The sequence below is a fragment of the Falco cherrug genome, chromosome 9, assembly GCF_023634085.1.
Source record: "Falco cherrug isolate bFalChe1 chromosome 9, bFalChe1.pri, whole genome shotgun sequence".
Taxonomy (NCBI): domain Eukaryota; kingdom Metazoa; phylum Chordata; class Aves; order Falconiformes; family Falconidae; genus Falco; species Falco cherrug.
Window position 1 is genome coordinate 34,828,627 of NC_073705.1, and position 16,669 is coordinate 34,845,295.

The 16,669-nt window shown below is 42.0% G+C and overlaps 1 protein-coding gene across 7 annotated transcripts in view; it reads left to right on the top strand.

Moving 5' to 3' along the window:
• SGMS1 (sphingomyelin synthase 1) overlaps nucleotides 1–15,500 on the top strand; it is a 98,320-nt gene extending 82,820 nt beyond the window's left edge. For all 7 annotated transcript variants that reach the window (XM_055720214.1, XM_055720217.1, XM_027815322.2 and 4 more), the window contains 5 exons: nucleotides 1,300–2,142; nucleotides 7,269–7,386; nucleotides 9,646–9,799; nucleotides 10,534–10,700; nucleotides 12,958–15,500. In XM_055720214.1, the coding sequence (XP_055576189.1) occupies nucleotides 1,520–2,142; nucleotides 7,269–7,386; nucleotides 9,646–9,799; nucleotides 10,534–10,700; nucleotides 12,958–13,137 (1,242 nt within the window). In that variant the 5' untranslated portion in view covers nucleotides 1,300–1,519 and the 3' untranslated portion in view covers nucleotides 13,138–15,500. The remainder of the gene's footprint in view (nucleotides 1–1,299; nucleotides 2,143–7,268; nucleotides 7,387–9,645; nucleotides 9,800–10,533; nucleotides 10,701–12,957) is intronic.
• The last annotated feature ends 1,169 nt before the right edge of the window (nucleotides 15,501–16,669 follow it).

Sequence of the window (16,669 nt, forward strand, 5' to 3'; positions counted from 1 at the left end):
CTCGTTTTGCATAGGAATATAACTCTGTATGTGTTTTGTACCACTTCTACCCAAATCTTGCCAGTAGTGTAGATTATTTTCCTCAGTGGCAACATTGCTCCCTGTGAGGAAACACAAATATCTGGCAGCTTGTAAGAGGCTGAAAATATTCTTTAAGCTGATAAAGGCATGATAGGACTTTTGAAAATATGAAGTGTTTTTTCCCCCATACTGTTACTTTCCTTAGGTCACTTTGTGTTTACAATGCTGCAGCCTTCTGCAAAAAGAACTTGGTCCATGGGATGGCAGGCTGGAGACAGAGGTTCTCACTGTTTTCCTCTCCTTGCTCTGTGGAGGGCCATTGTTTGTTTGTTCATTGAACAAACCTCTCAAACCTGGGAATTTGGTGGTTGCGTTCGCTGCCCCATGATCACTGCTTCTTGCTAAGGATTTTGCCACTTGTGTCTCAAAAATGCACAGAGGTTCCAGCAAGTAACATCTGTTTTCCTGTAACTTTTGTATTGGAAGTGATCAGCTTTTCTAAGCTTTCAAAGTTATTTTTGTAACTAATTAGGTGTAGAAGTTGGCTACCTAGTTCCTTTTTTGTTGTTGTTTACATTTTCTACTGGTTCCTTTTTTAGCTGATGACAAACATTTATTTGAATTGTAGCATTTTACCACGGAAATGATAAAATTTACTTTGAAGAGCTGCTAAACATCTGCTAGTCCTGCGTATCTAAATGCTTTGGTTTATTTTCAGGGTAACCTGTTCGGGCATTGATTGTCCTGCAGGTGCTTTGGCCCAGAAAGTACAAACTTGCTTATCTGTGTTGTTTTCTTTGTGTTGCTGACCTGTAGAAAAGCATTCTTTGTAGTACAGTGGATATTTTTGCCTTGCAGACCCAAAATCAGGCTTCCTATTCAATAACTAGGTGTAACACATAGCATTAATGCACTAGTCTGTAAGGGGGAGAAAAGGTTTCTGACATGAATAATGCTAAACATTTGCATTGTAGATACTTAAATCCATTAGTGCAATGATTTTAAGAGGAGTTTGGGTACTGGTTATGGACCAGAGCTGCACAGTAATAGAAAATTTAACAAATACAGAGCAGAACCTAATCCTTCCCACAGTTTCAAAGTTGTGTTTATAGTACAAAACTATTAAAGCTCTTGAGAAATCAATAGCAAGCTCAGAAAGGACAGTGCTTGGTCTTTTCCATGCCAGAGTCTAACGATCTTATTTATATTTAAACATGAATTGCAAACAATGGGTAAATGCTGTCCTAATGACTGATTTGGGGTTTTTCTTCTCCTCAGGAAGAAGAATGACAACATGAATATGAAGTGAACCATTTCCTATGCTTGCCACAGCGCCTGGATGCTCATATTGCATGGTTAGAGACAGGGACTTGCCTCTCACCAAACTGCTTCCTCGGACAAGATGAAGCCAAGGAGGAGCTTTCCGACGCACTGGAGTTGCAGTGACTGCTGCCCCATTTAAAATTGATGTTAGACTGTGCCCTGGCTGCCTGGCGAGATGAAAGAAGTGGTGTTGTGGTCACCTGAAGAGGTGACAAATTGGTTAACAGAAAATGCTGTGCCGGAGTATTGTGAGCCATTGAAGAGCTTCACTGGGCAGGATTTGATCAACCTCACAGAGGAGGATTTTAAGAAGACACCTCTCTGCCGGGTGTCTTCTGACAGCGGACAGCGGCTATTGCACATGATTGAAACTTTAAAAATGTCTCACCACATCGAGGCTCACAAAAATGGGCATATCAATGGGCACATCCGTGTCAGTGTGAGCAACACCACGCGTGAGAATGGCTTCGGCAGTAAAATGAAGCTGAACGGGATGCCAAATGGCTATAAGAAGGAGATGATAAAGATCCCCATGCCAGAGCCAGAGCGCTCACAGTATCCTATGGAATGGGGCAAGACTTTCCTGGCTTTTATTTATGCACTTTCTTGTTTCATCTTTACCACAGTGACTATCTCAGTTGTTCATGAACGAGTGCCTCCCAAGGAGGTGCAGCCTCCCCTACCAGATGCATTTTTTGATCGCTTTGATCGGGTGCAATGGGCTTTTTCTATTTGTGAAATCAATGGCATGATCCTTGTAGGACTGTGGCTTGTTCAGTGGCTGCTCTTAAAATACAAGTAAGTAAAACCTTTTGAAAAGCAAGTGCGAGGGGATACTTCTGACAGCTCTTGGAGGTCAGATACTGGTTTACATCCAAATAAAATGAAGCTTCTTGTTGTCTTTCTGGTTTTGGTCTCCCAAACTGAAACAGAGATCATGCCATAGGCAAACTGCCGTTTGTGTGGGCTGCCTGTGCAAAAGGGAGAAGTTCAGTCCAACTGCTACCTAAGAAACTAAGAAACAGCCCTGATCTTTTTTGCCTGCATGATTAACTTCAACCCTTCTCATGTGTGAAAAGCCGTGAATTGGTTGTAATGACGTTCTTTACTCAGTTGACTGTTCTGTCTATTTAGAGGAAGCACAGCTCACAACTGTTGTGAACACAGCTGCAAACCAAGTTGAGATGGATGTAGTGTCTCTGTGGTTTGCCAAATATAAAGACCTACGCTAAGATTATCATAACTCTTTGTCAAAACCAACAGGCAGTGGTTTAGTCCATGCACTTAAACAGTGCTGTGTGGAAAATTGTTGAAGTATGTTTCCTGCTTAACATTAGATGGAACAGGTAATGTCAAACACAAAGTATGTCAAAAGGTAATCATAAAATACGCAAAAGCATAGATATGCAATGAATTTGCAAGGTCTTAGTGGTTGTCTGCTTCTTTGCTCATACTGGTCAGAATTGCAAGGGTGAATTTGCCTGCCAGTGGGAGTAACCTACTGTTTGCCCTCTACAGAGTCTGTGTGGATCTTAATTTAGGGTATTTATACTGCCATAAATCTACACCTTAGGCAGTTGTGGTAAGGCAGCTTGATATAAACCCTTGTGCTGCCATAGCTGTGAATGAAGTATTCAAAGGCAAGTGGCATTAAGCAGTGTGAGGTGGCATATCACCATTCCTTTCAAAAACCAGGCACAAGCAAGTCCCCAGAGCTGCCCAGCCCAAAGAGAAACTCCTCTGCTCTACTAGTAAAACAGCTTGTTCTCTACCTGTTCACTGAACTTTTTTTTTTTTTAACTCCTATGTAGGAAATTGAGGAAGGAATGTAATTTGGGCCCCACCATGGGAAATACAGGATTCTTCAGTTCACGAGACTTTGTAATAACCTTAGAATTACAGATTTTCCTTTTTAAAAGAAAGAAAACCAGAGGCCAATGGATCACTTGCCCTTATAATGGAGAAAAACATTAAAACTTAAACATAAGCTTGTGGTTCACCAGCTTCTTAAGGTACAGGCAGCTTGGAATGAGAGAATTGCTAAACTGGGGCAGCTTAGCAACCTTGTGCAACACAGTTGTGGATTTCTGTTGGAATGTGACAAATGTTTATGTAATCCACAAGACTGAGATAATGGTTTGTTCATCTTTTCTTCTGCTTTATACTACTTAATGTGTTTTATCAGGTGAAATTTTAAAACTGTTGTACAGTTTTACAGAGGTGATGTTCCTTAAAGGAAAGTTTCTAGAAAGGTTAATTTATTGTTATTATAGGATTGCTAAAAAAAAAAACTGTGGAATTGCTTTTTTCCTTTCTTTTTTCCTTTTATTTTTTTTTAAATATGCATGTATGTACAGGAGGAAGGATTTAGCCTGGCTTGGCCTCTTGTTTTGTTTATGGCTGTAAGCTTCAGTATCACTCTTAAGTTGGTAGCTGCAGCACTAGCAACTGCATTCCAGCTCCTCTCCCCACTGCTCTAGCTGCCTGTGGTGAACATGGGGGATCATTAACTTTTTGGGGGTCTCTGAGCATAAATGTTGTTCAAAACCAAGGGAAGCACTTGGAGAACATGACACAAGATTCCTCTCAAGAATGGGGTGTCAGGTTAACAGGGCAATATGAGGGATCAAACACCCTGTGATGGAGCTGAGCAGAGGCTTTAGATTAAGAATAGCAGTACCCATAAGGTCCTTGGAGATTTTGAAGGAGTGAGACATAGGTTAACTTATGACAAGCTATGTTGGTAGTGTTGGCAGATGCAAAGATTCCCCCTCATTCTGTCTCCCCCCGCAACCATCCCCATTTGCTTTGATTGTTGGTTTTTCCTTGCTTTAGAAAGGCTCTTTCTGGTATTAGGGGAAGATATCAGGGAAGCACAGAGCTTTCCATTACCAGTATCAGCCCTGGAATAGGTCCTGGTCAGTGTGGGTACTAGTCATATAATGGAGACCAAAAGTCATCTTCTGTGCCAATGAGTAGAGGTATTGAGGTCTGAGAGGCCCAAGCAGTCAGTAAGCAGCAAAATGGAAGAACAGGAGAGGAGCTTACAGGAACAGGAGCCCAGTGAGGCGTCAGGGATAGCCATTCTCACATTACATTTGAGGTCTGAAGATAAGATGTGAAGCCAGGTAATTGCTGGGCAGGATGAGACCTGGTTCCTCGCCTGCTCAGATGATAGAGATACCGTGTCTCCAGGTGCAAGCTCAGGATCACCGGTGAACCAGCAGGATTGTTACCCATGAGCCAGTGGCTGGGTTGAACATTTGACTGAAGGAGGCAACTTCATACTTTCAGAATTTCTGAAACATTTTTCTTTGCCAAGCAGTGGAATTCCTATTGCTTATCCTACCAGATCCATTATTTGCCAATAACCTGATTTCATTCAAGCTGAGCTGGCTTCTTGCGAGCAATGGAGGATGACAGAGATGTATCATTCATGACACCGATCACTCAGGTCTTCCTTGTTCAGTCCAGGGATGGCATGGTGATGTTGAATAGAATACATGTGTCATCTTTGTTGCACTGCAAAGTTGAGGCCAAAGTGGAAGAGAATGTTGGGTGTGTCTGTCCAGCTAACCACAGTGCAGGGTTTCACTTGGCCCTGTTACTGCTTTCTTGCCTGAAAAATAATTTTACCTTCAGGTAGAAATTGAAGGTTTTGGCTGACTTGGGGCAAGGCACTAGTTTTGGTGCAAGGAAGTCAGTGACAACTTCCTTCGAACATCCATAAGGCATTGGGTTGGTTGGTTTCTCACCAGAAAGCAGGAACAGGGTGGGTGTGCAGGTCTTGGCGGAGGATTCCAGGCTGTCCAAGACACTGCAGGGAGCTTGAAGAGTCCAGGCAAGCGGATGAGGCAGAATTAACTTCTTTGGGAAGCATTCCCAGATGTTTTGGAAGAAGTACAATGCTGGTTTTTGGCCATGCTTGACATTTGATTCAGGCTGCATGCTCATGGGATTGAAAAACCCATTCACTAGCTGTGTTAGGTGAGGTCTGGATAGTTGTAATAAAAGTTGTCTTGGCCAGTAATAAGCTTAGAAGTTGTACTTACTAGCTGACTCGTAGTCATACATGCAAACACAGACAAATCCTTCTGAGAAAGGAAAATACAAGGCTTTTTATGTATTTTTTTAATACTACAGTACAGAGCACTTTCAGACTTTCCTTAGCAAAAACATGCTAAATCCAGCTAAACCAAGTGAGTTTGTGGGTAATTTTAATTTTTTAAAAAAAGTTCACTGCTCAATAAAACACAGCTGCTTCTTTGGTCTCTCAAAATACAGTACTGCTCAGTCTTTAATCCCCAACCCCCCTGTTTGTCTTTATACCGGGTTATAAAGAAAAGCAAGTTTGTGTCTGATTATAAAAGCCAGACACAAGAGTGAGATCTTTATTGGATCATCCTTCCAAGAGAAAAATTCCCCATAATGAGACCCAGAGGAAGATCCTAAATTTCAGTCTGTGGAGCTACATTAATAAAGTATATCAGATTCTTAACTCCCAGTTTTGCCTGTGTTTACACCAGGAGAGGGAAGAAGAAACATGAAATACTGTGTTTCAATAGCAGTGAGCACTCAAGTGCAAAATGCGTGTGCACTGTAATAGTTGAGGCTTTTCTGATAAATTGACACTTAAGCTGTTATTGATCTGGCACTGCAAATTCATACTCCTCAGAGTGGAGCACTACAGTTTAATAACTGCCAAAAGCTATTAAAAACAAAAAAGATGGCCAATTTTGATCTTTGAAAGAGCTCAGCTTGATAGAAATACTGTTTTTTAAAAAGTGAATGCTTCAAAATAGCAGGAAACGAATGCTAGAACTTGCAGCTTGTATTGTAACCCTTGTATTTCCCAAATGATCATAATGGTAAATAATAACAATTTAAAATCAACTTAAACCAACAGGGTCTGTAACTGGCAGGATGCAAAGGGTTGATGTGGTTGAGGTCACGAACTGCTGTAACTGGATTTGCTCGTGATTTTTGTAACACCAACAGCATTTTCTTTTTGCTGAACTCTATGCAAGCTCAGATGGAGATTACTCCTGTCCTGATGTATGTGCCAGAAGGGGTTTAATTGGCATAGCTCTTTCCTTATGATGTTATTAGCTGGTACATAGCACTGAAACTTCACAGGCCCATTATAGGGCTGTCACTCCTGAGTCGAAGCTGCAGCTCTTTACCCCGTGTGCTCTTAATGGTTTTGCAGAACTGCATCACGGTACCCCAAAATTGCATCTGCCCTCTCTGTGTATGTTGGTGACTCACTGGCAGCCCTTAATGAATATATCTCTTCACAGCTACGGCTGCTTGCCTTGATAGGTGGCTTCCTGTGAAAACACCGTCCTGTCGCCAATGTAACTCTAAATTTGGGTTTCAGAGGTTTTGTTGCTGGTGTGAATTGCTTCCTGTTTAACACTGCTCAGGAAAGATGTGTTCTCACTTGTTTGGGGTCATACAAGCTATTTCTTCTCAGGCAGCCCTTTGTAATTACTAAATGTGTATGTCACCTGAAATAAACCTAGAGCATTTTATCCTTTAATGAAAATACTGTAACTATCCCCTGCCTTGAGCAGAAAATTAGTGACCGCTCAATGCTAATGGAGAGGTATGGGGCATGAAATCCCTTTTAATGTCTTCAACACTATATCTGCCTAGGCTTTTGTATTCTAATCCTTGTATTTCCTGTAATCACCTTCATGGACTACAGTAGTTGAGTTGCTTTTGTGTTTCTGACCTGTAAAGCACGGGAGTATTTGTAAAGTAATTCAATGTTCTGAGGTGTAAGCTGATACTGTCGCAAGTTTCAGAAGCACAGAGAAAAGAACAGTTGGTAGTTTATTTACCTTCGTATATCTTGTTTACATTGAATGACCTCCTTATTTTTTCCCTTTTTTTTCTTTTTTTTTTTTCTTTTCTCTTAGGTCTATAATTAGCAGAAGATTTTTCTGTATAGTTGGCACACTATACCTGTATCGGTGTATTACAATGTATGTGACTACACTCCCAGTACCTGGCATGCATTTCAAGTGTTCTCCAAAGGTAAACTTCTGGCTGCCTTTCCATATTTTGATCTGTATGTTTTCCCCTTGTCCTGCTGTTACCAAAACTGAGCAGTACTTACTCAATAATTGTTACTAGTTTGAAAATAACAGTTTGGCATGATGGGAACGTTCTTCTGCAGATCATCCGCTTCCCTCTCAGCGAAGGTGTTGACGGTTGCTTTGAGGCAGTGCAGGCATTCCCACCCTTTTCAAAGTGCTAACCTATGCAATTTCTGTAGCATTTTCAACTAATTTGCATGATCAGCATTTTCCTGTCCCTGCAGGACAATGCAGTTAAAGGTGTGCAACCTGAGGAGTTTCCTCGTGTGACTCATTTATTTCTAGATGCTTCAGCGTGTTAAATACGAATCCAAGTATGATTTATATTTGAAAATGGCCCAAAGAGACTTTTCCAAGGCTGGTGAAACTCTTCTCCCCTTTGCAGCTGTTTGTCCCTGCATATATTTTTGCAGTTGTGTTAGCACAAGGACTTGCCACCTCCTCCCCCATCTAGCACTGACTCCTGACGGTTGTGTCAAGGAATAAAATGGGCTTGCAAAAGCTGTGGCTGAAGCCAAGCTGCTGAGAGAGACAGGTGCTTAGGCAAGCCCCGTGTAGTCAGGGGGGACACATCATGGGACAGGTGCTGTGCATACATCTCATACCACACAAGCGCTGGTGTAAGTGTGGCCCTTACTGCAGCGTGCTATTTGTGGTAGAAATGCAGTTAAATACAGACTGGACTGCTGCAGTAGGGAACAAGGTGGATGAATTAGACACAAGTGCTCTTTCTCCATAGCGGTTCATCTCCATGCCCCTCCTGGGGTTGTTTGTGCTATAGCTTGATTTAAGCTGGAGAAAAGGGAAAAAAAAGTAATTTCTGTGAAATATCTACTGTTCATGCAGTACAATGGCTTTGTGTGCACAGCCGTGTTAGGTGACGGCAGTAAAATCACTGATTATAGGTAGTAAAATCCTGAGCTGACTAGGTGCATATGCTGTTACATACAAAACCATTATGTTTTGGTGAGGATTGCTGGTATGTACAAACAAAGCTGAAATGCTTTGGTTCCTCAGGGAGATAAAGCCAATGAATGTCCTATGCTCCTTGTTTGACAAGGCACATCGTTTGCCAAAACACGTGTGGCTTTTTGAGGGACCAAGGTCTTTTGTAAAGAGAAGCAAGTGGGAGGGGAGTCAACATTGTATTTGATCAGTCAGCTGTTATGAAATTAAAAAAGAAAGAACATAGGTATTTATGGGCTGAAGTGAGTAAATCTGCCATTTTGGGAAATTTACAGTGTTGGCAAGCCTGTTTCTTTACTCAAGTGAAAACAAACCTACGTTGTGCTCTTCTGTTGCCCCAATAAGACTAAGGATTACCTTTCTTGAAAGCTATAAATATACCGATGGGGAAAGAATAACCTCTCAACACCTTACTGAGTTGTAGAGGATTGTGAAGAGTGGGCTTTGGGGAGCATTTCAATGTTTTATAACGAACTGTTAGCAGGAAATGTTTAATTGCTGCAAAGACCCTGTTTAAATCTGTCAGCAATTAATAATTATTTCCAATTCTTAAAGCAAGCCTAGGCTCTAAAATAAAAGAAAAGCATGCAGGTAATGGCCAGCCAGAGGGATCTGTGTTTCCTTCTGAGTGTTACATGGTTACTACGGATTTAAAAACTTCATAAAATGAGGTAAGGATGCAGCACATGTGTAGTTGCGTGCACTGATCTGTTAGTCCTGCTCCTTTGAGTTCCTGCTTCCCGTTGGATCTGGAGGTGCTCAGTATGTCCTGGTTTTGCTTCTTCCATGGCATACATTTTCTTTCTGGGTTTTTTTTAACATTTGAGCTTGTTTTAGACCTGGGAGCAGCAAAAGCAAAGTCCTGGGACAGTACCAGCTGCCCTTTAGTCACCTGGCAGGAGGGAGAGGGGCATTCTCTCCAGCAGGACTTGGTTTGCTTCAGGTTTGGCTTTCCTAAGGTAGATAGAAGTTTTTTTCAGAAATACCCTCTGAGCCAGCATCATGGATTGGAGGTGGTTCCAAAATAAACTCGTGTCTCATTTCCAGTCTTTTTCCCTCTAGAAACGTGCTGCTAGCTTTTGGGGGAAGCTGTGGATTTACTGATTGATCTTGTGTATCAAAGCACAAAGAATAACTGAAAGGCAAAGTTGCTGGCTAACGCCATTGCCTTAGTCTCTGAAAGGTTAGCACTGATATTCTGCTGTGCTTTTGTGTTTTGCTCTTCCGCCAGCTTTTTGGAGACTGGGAATCTCACCTGCGAAGGATAATGAAACTGATTGCTGGCGGAGGATTGTCCATCACAGGATCCCACAACATGTGCGGCGACTATCTGTACAGCGGTCACACAGTCATATTAACTCTTACATACTTATTTATCAAAGAGTGTAAGTTTGTTACTGTTCATGTGGCATTTCCTGTTGTATAAATCCTTGATAATTGAAGAATTATAGTTGTGCTGATCAGTAAATAAAATTAAAGTAAAAATGCATGCTTTTCCAATTAAATAAAAATAATAGGACTTCAAAGAAATAGGGCTTACTGAAAAAGAAAATTGAGGAGACAAAATAAACACTTTACCATCTAGATATCTGAATTAAGCATTTTATTAATTAAAAAAAATTGTTTAGAATGTAATTGAAACCTTCATTGCACCCTGCCTGGTGCAACTATGTGTCTCCTAGTTTAGAGAGAGATGAATGCCGTGCTAAATGCAAGGTTGCTCATTTTTCAAGAATCGGGCTTTAATGTATGCATTTATCTTTTATGAAAGGCAAGAGGGATCAATTGCCATCTGTTGAGAATCAATATTGGAAAAACAAATCCGTTAATTTTACTGACCAGGTTATAATATATTGTTATGTATTGGGCCTCTTTCTCAAAGGTTTCATAACCTTTCTGTTTTCCAAGGGTCTTACTACCCCAGAGTACAATTTTAAGTTACACCTTAAGAGAATGATACTTATTTTGTGATCTCAGCATTCCTGCTCTTAATCTTAATGCAGGCGTTGCACTACCCGCTTAGGATTGCAGTCCGCGTCCTCTGCTAATGACAGCAATAGTCTTGCATATGCTGATAACACTATGCATTGAGATAATCACTACTTTTGCTTCTTTCCAGATTCCCCACGGCGACTCTGGTGGTATCACTGGCTTTGCTGGGCACTCAGTATGGTTGGGATGTTCTGCATCCTCCTTGCTCATGACCACTACACTGTGGACGTGGTGGTGGCTTACTACATCACTACAAGACTTTTCTGGTGGTATCACACAATGGCCAACCAGCAAGTGAGTTTCTCCCGGTCTTTGGATCTGTGTGGTTCTGCTTGCTGTAACGTGGTGGTGGGTGAATATCCACACTTGGCCTTGAGCCTTTCTGCAGGAGTAGGAGTGGACTCGCCTGTGTCTTGTGGAACATCCGTCTCTTCCCCCCGACACTGTTTACGGAATGGAAAGAGGCGTCATCAGCTGGGTTCATTTTGCATCTGGACTGCAAAAATGTTTGAAGTTGTTCTGAATTTTGGCCAGTTGGCCATTTTTGTCATAGCAGAGCGAACCATTTGGATGTGGTGGTGGTTTTTGCCTTGGGTTTTTTCTTTGTTGAAGCCAGCTGCATTTTCCTTGTATTCTGTGTAGTTAGATGACAGGTCTGTTGAAGAATAGTATTGAGACCTCACTAAAAATGAACCATTTTTTCAGAGTGTTTCCAAGTGGTGCTAAGTTCCCCTGACCAAGGGAAGTAGTTTCTGTTTGGAGGATAGCGCAGCAGAGAACAGGCTGCTCCTGTCCTGAGGCCTGTGTCTGGGAAGGCATGAAAAATAGGGCCGTGAGGGAAATGCTGAGAACGAGGAGCTGCTTAGCTGGGGGCACAGTACTTGGTGGAAGAGAGCAAAGGTTTGTAATACTCAACCAGGGAGCAGTCGTAAATGATTCAAAGGTTGAATGAAGCAGTCTAAATGAGGTCTCATGTCATTCTTGTTCTAACTTTCCTGCCAGTGAACTAGATCAATAAGTGATGAGCTTACAGTGCTGAGAAATGAGAGAGAAAACGCACAAGACTGTTGTTATCCATGGGAAAGACCTAATGAGTTAGGAGAAACTAACTCTTAGGTCTGTAACGGCAAATTGGTGTCCACATATTTTCTGTGCAACATGGAGAAAGATATTGTGCTTATCAGCATATGACTTCAGTTAATTACATTTAAGAAAAGACCTAGGATGATGATAGGACATCAGTTAATATTCTGATGGTACAGATTTTTAGATTATATCAAGGTCTTACAGCTACTGTGCCATATTATTGCAGTGGTTTTGCTGCTGCTTGAAGCAATACACCACAGTCCAGCCCTGTGGTATGTTCTTACTACCAAATGCCTAATTGCAAAGAATGCACTTTGATGTTCAGTCTGTTTCGAACCACTGTGATAGCAATCTGTGCCCAGACTTAGTAACTCTTGTCATACAGCACCAGACCAACTTCCACACTTTGAATTTGCTCCTGGGCTCTGTCAGAACGGTGGTGCTGAGTGGCCATGCTTCCAGGCTGGAAGCTGCTGAAGTCAGGGTTGCCTTGAGTACTAATGAGGACTTGCTTCAGAAAAGCCCTTTGCCTTACTGTGTGGAAATGTCCCTGCCCCGCTGAATGATGTGACTCAGAAGATGGTACAATATTGCTTCCCTAAACTGCTGAGGTGTTGGGAAATGCTGGTCCCTGGATCCTTACCTGAGCGCACATTTGTGTGCTAGTTCCTCTTTCCTCCTGCTGCTCTATGTGCCGAGGGCTGTGGCTTGTGTCTGCCTTAAAATGAAAAGCAAAAGCCCACTTAGGGCTATAGTGGATTTATTTTACGTGTGAGTTTACCACATGGAAAGAAAGGTTAGCATACAAGCCCCGTTGCTTGCACTTTCTGGTGGGCTGATACAATGCTTCCCTGCTCTGGTGTCTAAAATGTGCGACAGGGTAGTTCAGTAACTTCCTTGGTGCCTGCCCACTCCTTGTGTCTCAGCTGTGGCTTGCTCATGGCTAGGAGAAGCAAACGGGCGGATGGGGGCAGGTTAAGAGCATGTGGAGGACAGGGCAGGGTTCATTACCTCCTCCGGATGGGTTGAGGCATGCCTTGCTCATTGCTCTGTAAGCATGCAGCGAGGCTCCAAAGTGATTCTTGAGCTACATATAATTCCAGAGCTACTTACATGCTTTGGGTTGGTTGTGTTTCATTCCCAAAGGAGAGGAGAGACTATCTCTTGGGCCATTCATTCTTCTCCTATGGGACCATAGAACAGCAGAGGTCTTAGAAACTAGGGTGAACCTCATTTGGGAGCAGCATTTGGTGTGTGCAGGTAGACTGTGGAAAAATAGCTTGGCTCTTTTTGACTCTGTCCATGCAGATCTGTTTGGCGGTTGTTTCTAGATATTGAGAGATTTTTGGAAGCAACTGTAGGCAAGATGCCACTGCTGAACGGTAGCAAGCGACGTGTGATGAAGTCATGCGAGTAAGTGCTGTGCTCTTTTGTAATGCTCTTTCTTCTGATTATCTTTGTGCAGGTGCTAAAAGAAGCTTCCCAAACTAACCTCCTTGCAAGGGTCTGGTGGTACAAGCCCTTCCAGTACTTTGAAAAGAATGTCCAAGGAATTGTACCTCGCTCCTACCACTGGCCCTGCCCCTGGCCAGTGCTGCACCGGGGCAGGCAGGTGAAATACAGCCGCCTGGTGAATGACACATAACAGCGTGTCGACGGACAAAACGGGGGGGAAAGGACCTGTCCCAAGTGCTAAGAACTCTGTACGAGAAGATGCCATAAAAAAATCAACCGCTCCCTAACCCTTTCTTTAAACAGTTCCCTTGACTTAATCTATTCAGTTACCTGGTAAGCACTGTGATCTTTTTTTCTCTCCAAAGGATCTGCGTTGGACAACAATAAAGAAAATCTAACTTATCATGCACTGTTATACATTTCTTGTTAATAGATTTGGGATTTACATTTACCCATCACCATGTTCCTTTGTATATGATGCGACAGCATAAATGAAAGCTTTTATATCATAAGTTCTGGTCTTTCCAGTCACGTCTGGGAATAAAGCATATTATTTTCTTGGGAAAACATACTTTTCATATCTCTTGCCCCAAAGATTGGGCTGTAAGCCATTTTCTAGCAAATTACTATATGAAGGTTTCTAAATACCTGCCTTGGGTAAAATCGAGAAATCTTTCTACCTGTTGCGTCACGCTACGAATAAGATGATAGACACAGGAAGGTTTGGTAATCTTGATTTTTGTAGAATCTGCGGTGACTGTGTCAAAAAGTGCAAAAAAAAAAAAAAGGAAAAAAGAAGAAAGTTGTAAAGTGATTTTCTAAGTATTTCCTAACTTTATTTTTCAAAATGTGTATGAAAATTAAATTTAAAAAGATTTTTACATGTCAGAGAATAGAGAGTTAAAATTTAAAGAAAATGCTTCTTGGGAGAGAGAGATTTGTCTATGTTTCTAGTGCCTTTCTTGTCTTGATTGTATGGTCAGTAGGCAGTCTTAAATGTTTTTATTTAAAATAAAGTATTCCATGAAAGCAGAATTATATATACTGTATAATTACTAATTTTTGCATTTATAGCTAAATTAAACTGGAAATTTGCTTATAATGTTGAAATTGCCATGTGTAGGGGGAAAAGAACACAAATATAAAGGGTCCGATCTTGCTCACACATTGTGGGCAGGTCAAACTAAAAGGTATCACTTTATTGTCTACTTGGTAGCTGTATTTTAAAAATAAAAACAGCCATGAAATCCTGTTTTTTAAGAATTTTACAAATGATCACTGAGTGAACTACGAATGGTTTCTCCATCCCGTATTGAAATGTTGTTGAAAAACAACAAAAATAATCTATTTCTTTAAAATATTTGTGCAGAAACTGCATGTAATTAATTATAAGTTTCACTCCTACCATACATACTGTATGTTTGGGGAAGTACTCTATCCTAAACTTGCCAATGTGCAGAACAAAATAGTTTTTTTAAAGAATGAAGAAGAGAAAATATATATATAAATATATATATATCCATTCTGTATTTTACGTGAAGCAGAGTTATCTTCTGTAGGGTTTTTGTGTATTCACAAGGTGATATTTGTATTGTAAAACAACAATGGTGAAGGAAAATAAAAAGGCTTTTGAAAAATGTAGTTTCCTTTATCTTTTTAATATTAAGTTTAAATTTAAAGCTGGGTTTATTCTTCCAAACCTTGCCTTTAATTTTATGTGTTATTGCACTGTAGGCCATCAAATTTGGACTGTATGGAAACTGCATTGATTTCGAATTGCTGTTCACGTTGGGCAAAACAGTGCCTTATCTGAAATAAATGCTATGCAATAGATTCTGATAGTGTGGGAGACAGGGGTGGATGGGAGAAGCCTTCCTGGGAGCCATCACCAGGGCTTGAAAAATCTACCCCCAAACTGCTGGGACGGAGCTCGTTGCAGGGTGCCCATCTGTGACCCGGGGCTGTATCAGTCCTGTCACTTAAACAACAACAAAAAACAAACAAAAAAAACCAAACAAAAGAGTGAAATTTCTATGAGTACATGGTGGTGAAAGTAATTTATTTCTTCTTTTTTCTGGGTGGTGTGGTTTATCTCTACTTCTCTGCCCTGTTCCTCAGCCTTGGCCAAAAACTTCCTTGAAGAATTGCTGGTTGTTACTTCTGCTGCTTTGCCTTGCTGTTGCTTGGGATGCTAGACAAGACTAAGCCATCTCTTACCAGTTCTTTTTCTCCCTGGGAGGGATGGCATCTCTTCACGCCCCATGCTTTTTGGCAAAATCCTTTGCAACAGCACTTGCAGAGCTGTCTGAGAATTTTAGGGTCAGCTCTGCGTGCTTTGCCTTCAATCCATGTATTATCTTTGCAACTGTGTGGTTGAGAGCTGATGTTTAAAAAAAAGCAAATCCACCCCAAGATGATTGTTCGAGAGAATTCACGCTCCCAGATGTAAATGAATGAGTAGATTTTTCAAGACCTGGCATCACGCACATCAAAACCATTGACATAAGTAAATGTATGGATATATGCACATGACATTAAATGGAATCTGCTGAATTCTGCATTGTAGTGTTTGACTTACTGCATGGATCTTGCTAAAATGGTTTCGTTTTCTTCACAGCAGAGCTGTGCTTTGGTAAAGCGTGCTGTCTTGAGAATTAAGTCTGGGCAAGCAGGGACATGGAGCTCAGCAGTGTGGCGTTGCTCTGGGTGCTGCCTAGTCTGGAGGAGGGGCCCCAGGGAATGTGTGCGGGACAAAATTGTGCATCAGTGTTAACTCCAGACTGTGGCGCTTGTGCTGCCTTGTTCTCCTTCCCTGTGAGTATCTGCTCGGCAGCACCAGCTTTTTAAGATGGGTAATGGCTTGTGATGATGCTAACGCTGCTAGGCTCAGTGCGTGGAGTGCAGCCACTCATTGTTTAGCATATGCTAAGGATTTGGGATCCCAAATTTCCCACCGTCGAGCACTTCAGCTGCATATACCCCGAACCACTTGGGTATGGTACATCTACAGCAACTCTTGGCCCTTGCTCTCTGGAGAAGTGTAGCCAGGGGATGATGGTGGTCTTCTGGAGACTTTGTACATGGCGTGCTTGCCTTTTGAACTTTGTATTTCTGGGGTGAGGTCCTTGGGGAAACTTCCTGGGGCAGTCTTGGTCCCAATTAGAGGCTGAACCACCAAGTGCACTGTCCCCTTGCCCTGGGGCGCTGGTGCATGGGTGCATTGTGCGTGTGCATTTGGGAAGCTTGGGTAGGGAAGCTGATGCTGCTTGGGTGCACGTGGACCTTTACCATTGATGTCCGTCAGGCTTGGGCCAGTGTGGAGCAAGAAGCCAGTAAAGGAGCTGAAATCCAGAGGTGTGCTGCCTTTATCAAAGCAAGCAGAGCTAATGGCTCTTCCCACATTGTGCCAGTAAAACCATCTTCTCTTGGCTTGTAATTGGACATGGAGTTGTTTGGTTTGAGGCCATCTGTAGGAGGGTAGACTGGAGCCTGGTTTGTGTGCGGTGGGGTAAGCCTTACCATGTTGTCCAGTGCAGATTACAGGAGGCTGAAATTTGAAAGGGGTGTCCACCAGAAAAGGCTGGAGAAATACAGCGTAAGGTGGAGAAGAACCTGGCAATTGTCTTGAGTCCTGGACAAACAGAAACAGAATTCTCTGCCAGGAGGCTGGACTTTGGTGTTGCTGAGATCCATCTCGATGAGGCTTTTAGTCCTTCCAGGTG